The sequence below is a fragment of the Eurypyga helias genome, unplaced genomic scaffold, assembly GCF_000690775.1.
Source record: "Eurypyga helias isolate BGI_N326 unplaced genomic scaffold, ASM69077v1 scaffold34006, whole genome shotgun sequence".
In the NCBI taxonomy this organism is placed as follows: domain Eukaryota; kingdom Metazoa; phylum Chordata; class Aves; order Eurypygiformes; family Eurypygidae; genus Eurypyga; species Eurypyga helias.
The window spans coordinates 28,805-39,488 of NW_010256548.1; the positions used below are offsets into that span (position 1 = coordinate 28,805).

The 10,684-nt window shown below is 45.9% G+C and overlaps 1 protein-coding gene across 1 annotated transcript in view; it reads right to left on the reverse strand.

Annotated features, from left to right (window-relative positions):
* Nucleotides 1-475: 475 nt before the first annotated feature.
* Nucleotides 476-10,684, reverse strand: part of LOC104511198 (aryl hydrocarbon receptor nuclear translocator 2-like) — a 14,307-nt gene continuing 4,098 nt past the window's right edge. The window contains exons 3-7 of the mRNA XM_010153701.1: nucleotides 10,205-10,304; nucleotides 7,457-7,595; nucleotides 5,763-5,928; nucleotides 3,031-3,167; nucleotides 476-777 (exon numbers count right to left, since the gene is read on the reverse strand). Coding sequence (XP_010152003.1) covers nucleotides 679-777; nucleotides 3,031-3,167; nucleotides 5,763-5,928; nucleotides 7,457-7,595; nucleotides 10,205-10,304 — 641 coding nt within the window. The 3' untranslated portion in view covers nucleotides 476-678. The remainder of the gene's footprint in view (nucleotides 778-3,030; nucleotides 3,168-5,762; nucleotides 5,929-7,456; nucleotides 7,596-10,204; nucleotides 10,305-10,684) is intronic.

Genomic DNA, 10,684 nt, shown 5'->3' on the forward strand with positions numbered 1-10,684 from the left:
TTTCGGTTGGATTCAGTGATTTTAAAGGTCTTTCCCAACCTAAACGATTCTGTGATTCTAAGATATACATAAAGTACCAAAATGTACACACATTCAAGTTTAAGTTAGAAAAGGCAAAGCTGAACCTTCTGGTGAGAGAGGCCTACATTATGTTCCTTAATCTCACATTTAAAGTGACCTAAAAACTACAACAATCAAAAAAACCCAGAATATTGTGTCTGCTTCCAGAAACTTAAGCTTAAAGCAAGGCATCAAAATTGAGCGGTAGGCACTGTAACAGGACATTACCTTACCTCTTCTCTGTTAGTCTTTGTTACTTCGTTATCTATTTAAAAATTACCATTCAAGGGAAATGTTAGGTATCATTCACATTCAAATATTTAAGACTCAGAGATTTTTCTTTTTTAAATCAAGCAAAGATTTTCATCTCTGAGGTAGATGACAAGAAGATTAAAAAACAATAAATGGAGCTGTCAATGAACACTACCAAGTGCTGGAGCTCCTCTGTCGGCACTGACACACGCCAAGGAGGAGAGAGCAAGCCCTACACCACTATCTGAAACACAAGAAATGTGTCTTCGGTTTTAGTAGCTTCTACAGAAATGCAACACAGAGAAAGCAGAGCCAAAATTACACTGAAATGGCCTTGGAGAAGAACTTCCATTTCTGCTTCGCAAGCTACTCGGAAAACGGTGGGAACATGCCCAGGTCAGCAAAATCCTCGATGTTGTAGTTGCCGGTACCCTGCGTCGGATCCCCCGGCATTGGCAGCATGTCCTGCACGATAAGGAAAAATCAAAGTGAAGTGTCACTTGCCAGCACATTATCCAGACACAAACTGTTTCCTGCTCACCTTTTCCGCGTAAAACCAGGAAAGGCCAAAGGTTGCATAAATAACGTGAACACCAGAGCTGTGCAGGGGGCTGGGCCGAGTGTATGTGCTATTTAGGTTTTGCTGGAGTGTTTCTCAGTGGGAGGTGGGACTTCAGCAGGGCAGAGGTTTTGTGTTGCTCCGCTGAATAAGGCACATTTGAGCTGCCCCGCACTCCTCCCAGGCTGAAACAGCTCCCCTCGGAATGGGCAGCTACACTGGAGAGAAGCAAGCTCTCTGGTTTCACTAGACGGGGAGTATTCAACGGGGCACACCTGCCCCCTACGGAAAAGGAGCTCACGCTCCATCACTACGGGTTTGGGGAGGGTCTCACCTCCTCACCCGCATGCTGTAAGTGAACGTATTACTGCTCGTCGTCCCCTGAGGGACACTAAAAACTGGGCATCCCCCCAGCTAACAAGATGCACAAGCAGCCTTCACGCGTGTGCAGAGGCAGAGGAAATAGCAGGAACTTCCCAGGAGAAGTGGGATTTGATGGTAATCGCTCCCACGTGGCTTGAGCCAAGTGAGGGCCCTGCAGGAGGCCTCGGAAAATACTCAACCCTTCCTCTCAGCTGGAGACTGAAGCCACAGGGAAAAGATATCCCTTGCTGAGAAAACCAGGGTTTGCGCTTGCTTTTCCTGTCAGCCCTTACAATAACAAGCTCCTGCTGCAAAGCCAAGTTTTGCCAGGGATGGCTCATTATCCTTACAAGAAAACAAAACCTAAAGAGCGAATAAGCATGTGCACAGGATCTGCTCTGGGAAGGAATAACTACCAAGGACTGCTGTGCACCGAGAAGTTACCCCAAAACAAGGACAGATTAAGATCCCTCCGAGGTCTGTAGCATTGCTGCTGGTGGTGGGAAAAGAGGCCGTGAACACCACTGGCAGTTGCTCAGCTGTCAGGGTCAGCCTTCATTTTCTGACCAGAACTTGCACCTGTGTTTTCCCACATTCACCCCCAGCCAAGGGGAAGATGTAGCTGCCCTTGCCTGTTTAAATTTCCATCTCTTTGAAGGCATTTCTGCTGCTGGGGGCCTGTGAGGCACAGTCTCCTCAGACCTGGCAGGGCAGCTCCCCTCTCGAGTCTGCTTCTCTCCTTACGTCCAGCTAACCCAGGGCTGGCTTTAGGTGCCAGCAGTCCAAGAACCTTCTTGGAAGCCTTTGAACATCCAAGTTTATCATCACTTCCAGCTATTATCCTAATTCCCTCCACATTCATGGTCACCTCCAAAAGGCGTTGGGTTCAAGTACATGCAAAGCGATTCATCTTTGCTAACAGAGAGATACCACAGATTAATCTTGCCTGGGCCACGGGGTAAGAGCGTGCAGACAGGCAGTTATTCCAGATGCCGTGATGTTATTTGTCCCTGTGAGAAGTGATGGTTCGTTCACACAAGAATATTTTCAGGGTAACGTCTCTTCTGCAGCATTACTGCAAGCAACTGAGCACGAGCCCGGTCTTGCAGGTGAATTTACTTTCTAAAAGATAATGAGGTGCCCCACTTCTAAACCTTGCTTGGGGCTTGAACTGTCTTTTATCTGCATTGTTTTGTAGCAAACTGTCTTCTTGATCTCATTTAAAAACAAGTTATATGAGGATAGACACCTTACTAGTTAACTTATAAAGTCCCACTCCATCTGTAGCGAAGGCCTGAAATTATACTTAATATTATGAAGTTAGGTAGTTGAAAAAGATTATTTACCAGCTATTTGATACCTGGCTGTGTTTAACCTTAAAAGATGATCGGCCACTATCTTCTGTGCAGTATCAGACTCCTTTCCTGCTTGAACCATCAGGGAATTACACTGGTGTCTAATGAGACCTGACTGGGATTTTAGAGGCCAGCGCCAGGATAAGACAGACATTCGCCCTGGGACTATTCACGGCTCCCCCGCAAACCCGTAAGCCCTAAGCACTGGGTGGCAAAGAGAAGGGAAAACAGCATTTCAAATCAGCAATGATGGTGTTCTTTGGCAGAAAACAAAGCCATCTCAGCTGTAGCGAAGAGCAGTGCAAACCCCCCAGCTGAGCAGCGCACAGCAAGAGGCCGCTGCTCCGAGCCCTGAGCGCCCCGGTCGCTGAAGGCCACGGTTCTCCAACTCGGCAGTGACAAGTGGCCAGAGGGACCTCAGGCTGGCTGCGCTCCCCTCACCTGGAACACCTCGGTCTGACTGGGCTGCGGGTGCGAATGCTGGTCGCCGCTCTGCTGGTTGTGATGCTGGCTCTGCCACTGGGACCAGACTTCGGAAGGTCTCCCCTGGAACTGGCTACTGCTCTGGCCACCTTCAGCTGGCAGGGGGAGAAAGGGCAGAAGTCAGAGAGCAGCTCCTCCAAAACACCCGCTGGCTTTTGCGGCTTCACCCGTCAACGCCCAGGTTTGCCCGTGAGTCTTAGGAACAGACCCCAAGTGACACCCAGCCCCTGTGGGGTGAAAACGAAGGGATTTCAGCCCTGATTTCAGGGTGGGGGCTGACCCCAGGGCAAAGCTCATTGCCGTGGCTGCACGGTGCAGCAGGTGAATTGCTCCCAGCAACACCCTGGCAAAAAAAGCCAGGCACTGGAAGACAATTTTCAAGCATCCCCCCACTGCTTTTTAATCTCTAATACGGAGTATTTTCCATTTCATTTGAAAACCAAACTGCATGGTCTGAATTCTCTTTCTTTTTACAGGACTAAGTCTCGCAGAGCGGTGGGTGCCCGGTCAACTCCTCAGCTAAGCAGCATGTAAGCAGTCGTACGACTTTTGGAAGCAGGTGGAAACCAAGTACCACCAGGAGACAACAGCCTCGCTCTGTTAAATGAAGGTGCTGCTGTATTAAGCACAGGGTGTTGTTTGCTGCACTATCTTGTCTTCCAACGTTACAGCTGCAAGGTGATTCACTCAACAGGCACTCACAGCAAATTACTATGCTGTGCGTATGGTGATGGTGTCTTAAAAGTATGAGCCCGCTGAAATTTCACAGAGTAACGTGAACAGCAAGGTTTCATGGTAAATACACTTCAAATGATGATTTCAGGGAGATGAATTTCTTCTAGATAGTCTACCAGAAAAAACCATGACGTCACACACATCCATTTCGCCACCTATTTCACTTTTTGTGCGTACAGCCACAAGCCACACTTAAACTGGACTCATCTGACCCTGTATTTCTACAGACTGGCCCCAACCGTATACAAGTTTTGGATAATTTTCCTTCAATTGTTTACAATCTCTCCTTCTAAGGATCAGCCTTATGGAGAGCTTGCCACCAGGCTTGTGCTTTTCCTCCAAACATTTTCTCCTTTTTTTTTTTTCCCCCCCCATTTCCCCCTTTTTTCTATGTAACTGCTCCTACTTTTTTCACCTATTTCCCACTCACTGCAGAGTGCCAAGCTGGGTAGATCTGGTTCTCCCCAGTTATCAGCACCCTCTGCCAAGAGTGCCAAACTTTCCATGCCAAACTTCCACAGGCTACCATTAGGTCTCCGATACCCAGACTCGGATCATGTCAGATCAGTCGCTACTCATAGTCGTGGCATCAGAAAACACAGAAACCCAATCCTTTTGGCTACCAGCTAACCCATGCAAAACAGGCAAAGCCAACATTTTACAGGAAGGTAAAGAGGCCGCAGTGATGTACTTCTGTCACATCTCGAGTAGATAATTACAGCTCTTCCCTTACTGACATTACCACAACCAATAATTCAGCTGACTCAGAAACCCTGCAGCCATCTTACGGGCCAAACAAAAATTCAGCTAAGTTACCCTTTAAAAGAAAGCTGCAAGTTTGTGGTTGGTTACTTTTTTTTCTCAGAATAATACACTGAAATTAACTCCGTGAGGCAAACGATGCTTCTTTTCAGCGAAATGCTCGCTGCCAGCCGGAGGTTCAAGACCTTCCTCTCTGCGCAGGCTGGGTTATTAATAGTATCCAAACTGATGTAGGTCAGGAAACATTTCTCATTAGGTGAAAGGGCTCTTGCCAAGTAGCTTCGGCCTGAAATGCAAGGCTGTCTCATAACCCAATGTCCAAAGCCTGGTGGACACGGAATTGGAGGCATGGACAAGCGCTGTGGGAAGAGCTCCGTTTCCATGCACTTTGTGAAGGCAACACCACGCAGGTCTGCCCTCGGCGAGGCTAACCTGGGTCCACGCCGGTTTTGCTCTCCAGGGACAAAATGACACGCATCAGCACACTGCTACCTGTGCTTTCTGGAACTGCACGCTATTTTCTGCCAGGGACATTCTTCACAGCCTGCATGTATGTTTATCACTGATGGATCCATAATATTTTTTTACTCTTGAATATTATCCTGCTGGGGGAGCGCAGAAAACTTACCAAGGGGTTACCTGTTGGGTCATGGTCTGAAAGTCACTAGATTAGCTTGCAATAGGAAAAGAAAACCATTTGAAAACATGGCACCTGCTCTGCTTAGGTTAGTAGCAGTGGGGATACAAAAAAATCCTGTGCCCAGCCAAGCTCCATCTCTGGGCAAGAGGACACCGCCATGCAGCCAAGGAAGTTGGGAAGTGAAAAGAATGTAAAGTTGGGCCTTTTAAGAAGTCATTTTGACTGCCTGGGAAGTCAAAAGAAATTGAACCCGCTGACCACAACGTGGGAGGACATGTACTAGTGATGTAAGCCACTTCTGAATCTTTCATGACACCATTTACTGAAAAAAAAAAGCTCCCTCATACCATAAAATGCCACCATATTCTGAAGAGTGTTAGGATGTGGAGACATGGAGAGAACATGTTATCCATGTGTGCAACAGAGGAAAGCAAACCCCCTCACCACCCGGGCTTCCCAAGCTCCCCACCAGAAAAACAGGTTGGAGGACTTTCCATGGCGTAGAGAGGTTTGTTTTCACGTGCGTTTCTGGGTTACCCCGTTCCAGACTTACCAAACCCTGCACTTCGGTTTGCCAAGCTGGAGTAGGCATTCCCACTGGGGGAAGAGGTGGCTGGGCTGGAAAGGGGGCTGTATGACGATGGATCAGCTGGGTAGGTGTGACTCGTTCCGATCCCAAAGGGAGATGACTGAGCCTTGCCAGACTGAGCTGGAATTTGCTGAGGAATAAAGGGTGAAAGAAGGAATGAATTTTATTGCTGGGGAACAGCACGGCAGACTCACTTTAACAACATAAAGCAAAGACTACAGAAACTGCAGATGCGAACAGGCACGTTATTCCTGCCTCAGCCACGTTTCATCTCTGTCAAAGCCAACTTCCTGCTGCACAAGGAGCAACACAGACTACAAACCCACACGTACAGCTCTCCTGCGGATTAATTGACATGTACTCAGTGTCAGTGCTGTTTGGAAAAACATGATTTCCTTCACCTTTATTACAAGGACTAGTCTCAAACTGAACAGGTACAAAGAGTTCACCTTTATCTGCCAGGTGTTCCGATTCTGCAGTGCCACAGGAGAATCACAGTGACCTGAACAGTCTTGCAGAATATATGCAGCTCTGAGATGAGCAGCGTCTCCAGTGTTTGGAGGTCAACAGTCAAAGAAGTTTCAAAGCTAATGAGCTGCTTTCTCTCCCTGACCAAGAAGCACAGGCAGCAAAGTTATTTTGCCTTGGAAAAGGCTTGGGAGGGAGTGGGAATCACCAGCCCTGGAAGCAGCTTTAACTGGGCAGCTAATTCCAGGGTATTAAAAACCAACTTGCTGTCATTTTCATCTACACAACAGCTTCGTCACAGGATCTCCAAGACTGTTACACAAATGATTAAACACTGCAGAGGGCTTCGAGCCATGTGCAGCGTGTACACTGGGGCTGAGGGAGGTGAGGTGTCTCATCCAAAGCCGTGTGCCACAGCAGTGTGTAACGCTGCAGACAGAATCTGCTTAGAAACTGTTTCCCACATTATGAACAAATCCAGCAGTTCCAAGAAAAACTCAGTGCCTAACCAATTCCACAAATAGAAATTAAAGGTGATTGCATCTCTGGATACTTCTAATGATGTGCCCTGTAACTGGCAATCAATGCACCCAAGTGAAGCTATTCTGGACAAGCGCAGGGGAGCCAGGGGAGGAAAGCAGATCCCACCAGGTACACAACGCGGCAAAGATGCCGTTAAGCGTTCAGCTCAATTCCAAGCTAACAAATCGTACATTTCCCAAGGGAGACAGCGAGACGCGACTTGTCCCTTCCACAACGCGTAACTCTGCTTTACATTGGTTACGATGGCTGAATGAATTCCAATTGCCCTACAGTCACATGCAAACTCTGTTCACTTGGACAGCATTTGGTCACTAAGAGGGATGAGTAATCTTTTTAAAGACATTTTTAGCATCCTCTGTATCACTGAAAAAAACCCAAGTTAATGTTCTGACTGGATTCATCAAACAGGTGTGACAATAACCATGGCACACGGAGGGCTGGGAAGAATCCGTGATTAATGTGGAAATGACTCAGTTACTGAAAAATTATTTAGTGCCCACCCCAACATGCCACTCTAGCCTACCAAACAACAGAAAGTCACAAGTGATTAGGAGCAGCACTAATGAAAGGTCAAACATGATCATTTCATATTATTTGTCCTCAGTGAATGAGAATGACCACGAAAATAAAACACCTTTAATCAATACCTGTCCTGGAAATGGTGGGCGATTTCCTGTCCAGGCAACCTGGCTCTGGTTCAGCTGGCGAGAGATCTGTGTCAGATTCTGGCCCGTTGATGAGGAAGACTGGATGTCGTTCACGCCAGGCACATGTACCACGGATGAACTAGAGGAACAGAAGCAGTGCCGCGTTTGTAGGGTATATTCTCGATGCACAAACAGTACTCCAGATAGGGAGGTTTTGATACTCATATTAACTGTTCAATCTGTTTTAATAAAAATGACTTTAAGCCATCACAAAACTATGAAACATATTGGCGTTCTCAAATGTCAGCTCAAGCAGACACAGAGCAAAATTATTTTGAATTAGACTCCTATAATCTCTTTGAAAGAGCTTGCAGGAATAAAATCAGTCTAACACACGGTGCATAAACACTTAGCTCCATACTAGTTTAGCATTTAATGCATTAAAAAAACTGCTTGCAGAGAGTACTCAGGCAGGTACTTAATTTTAAATGTGTGCTTAAAGTCGGGAGTATTTGCTTAAATGCCATCCTAAATGAAGATGCACAAAAAGGTGATACGTGTAAGTGCTTCTTTATTTGTTTCCTGCCTGGCAAATGAAGAAGTGTGTGCTATATACTAAAAATTTGAGCTTTTAATTCCCATTTTCACCAGGTAATGCTAAAAAAGTACATGCAGTTATATACCAAGGCAAAAAATAATCAAGACAAAAACTGAAACTAATGTAATAGCTTTGGAATGAAAAAAAAAACCAACCAAAAAAGCATTTCCAAAGGAACTTGTTTATACATTGGCTGTTTCCTAATTACTGAATTTCACTCCAGAGAAATTTCCCAGAAATTCCTCATTAGAATGAAAATTTTATGAAAGACTGCTCCACTTTACAATTTTATTCTCATGGAAGTCTTGAAGAACTGAATCTATGCAACCACACACTGTGAACGTGCTTTTATATGTCCTTATATAAAAATATGCATCGATTATTTTACTTGTCAGATATAAATGAATATAAATGGAGACACAACATACAAAAATGCTTTTGTGCATCTATTGAAACAGCTTGCTCTTTTCTCCAATCCCTTCCGTACTGTCTATTTCCAGGGTCATTTTACAGATAAAGAAGAGGGCAGACTGGGAAAAGATGTAAACGAGGCTGAGCAGAGAGGGTGCAGGAATCTGGATCCTCTCAGAAGCCTGACAAAACCCCTCCCAGAGCAGAAAGCAAAACATGGCAGGCATTTGAATTCGGGAGCTGTTATTCTGTCTTTCTTAAGCTCCCTAAAAGCAAAGTGTGTGTTCAGAAATTCTTTGTAGAATTTGTTTTCTATTCTTTTAATTTTAGTTTTAACTTTCACTACCACAGAGTCTCCAAAGAAGGAAATATGGACCAGAAAGCCCATCTAAATCTGGCTGAGCTCGGAAGCACACAACAGTTGCCGGGGAGGGCTGGCCCTACTGCTGACCCTTTCCCAGTTGGACTGGCGAGTCCCATCATCCAAGGGGCTCGGACAGCATCTGGATAATACACTTTGACATCAGGAGTCTGCAAAGTACTGCCTGAAGGCTGCCCAGGCTCAGCAACAGAATGGACCAGCCCGAAGAGCATTGAGGGAGGACAGGTCATCGAGGGTGGAAATGCTGCAGCTGTGTCATTACTTGATGTAATAGAAGAGCAGTAGGAAAAAAGCCACAGTTAAACGTCAGGAATTAACAAAGGAAACTAACAAAACACATGCCAAACCCCAACATGGTAAGTCAACCATCCAGTAATATACAATATCCAATTAAAAGACATTTTAATTTATTGTCATATCCCCCCCCCCCAGTTATTCTTGGTTTTAATTCGACAACACACACACACAGGGATTTTATTTCTCCCCACTGAGATTATCAGCAATCATAACTTTAAGGACACATTGGTTTAAATAAAATTATCGCTTGCAGATGTTTTCTAATTCCTGGAACTGACAGCCTCTGAATGGCTGTTCCTTCACTTTCACAACCTTGGTTGGTCTAAAACAGGAGAAGGAAACTTCAGAATCACAGTCCCAGAAAGGTGAGAGGAAAGGCAGTAAGGTAAATATAATCACTGTTACCATACTCGCAAAAAGCAACTGAAAACGTAAACTTCAGACTAGCCAAATCTGTACTGGCAGCTGGTAGGCAATGACATGCACTCTGAATAACTCAAAAATGCCTTGGAAAATGCCTGACCGCCACTTCATTTGCATTTGGAAGCTGCCTTGGAAAACTATTCATGCCTGTGTCCCACCCCTCACCAGGGACTATGGATGAAGCATCTCTCCGTTCCCTCCAGTATGGTGTCCAGGGTGATGCCCTTCAAGGCAGCCTGCAGAAGGACTGACAGCTCTAAGTGCAAAGCAAGTCTCTGCACTTCCTAGCTAGGCTGAATGTGCCTCGGACCTCTGAGCCTGCCCCATTACCACTCAGATTTATTTCCCTTCATGATTTGTTGCTGCTTCTTAGCCTTCTTCCCAATTACATCATCACAGCAACAAGTATCTACTTACCAGCCACTATTTTGAACAGAGATACCGAAATCATCTCAACTTGCAAGCCTACCCTAAGGGCTGAGACCACGCAGGAGTGAAGCGAACACAAAGCAAAGCTCATTCACGTAAAGTCAGCCCCTCGCACCTCAGGACAGTTTAGTTTCCACCAGACTGAAGAGGAACAGTCCTCCACTATCAGAAAGAAGCTGATATGTTCGGGATCTGGACTACACAGTACCTGAAAGTCTTTCCCGAATGTCCTGGCTGAAATGGGCTTCCCTGTGAGTAAAGCTGCTGGTTTCCCGCTGTGGATGCTGAGGCCATCATTTTTTTATCTGCTACAATAGAAAAATCAATCACAGAAGAGAAAAGTTTAGGGGATGAGAAAATGAAGGCAAAATTAGTTAATGAAAATTGCAATGTATATACGCAGCAGGGATTGTTCTTCCCATCTGAAAGCTTTATGAAGAGCCCTGTGGAACACATTAGGAATGACACAAAAGGGCTATATGACAATTCAGTATGAAACTGGAGGCACAGCTGGTTTGTGTCTACTTTATGCCCTCTTCCCAGGACGTACCTCATTAATGCTATTGTTTGCATGGAACAGAACACTGCTATGTGCCCCCCGGCCTCGCGGCCCAGACCTTCCCTGTGCCTGCTGGAAGCTGCTCCCACCACGCAGGCAGGAGCAGGGATGGGGGACAGGGAGGAGCGC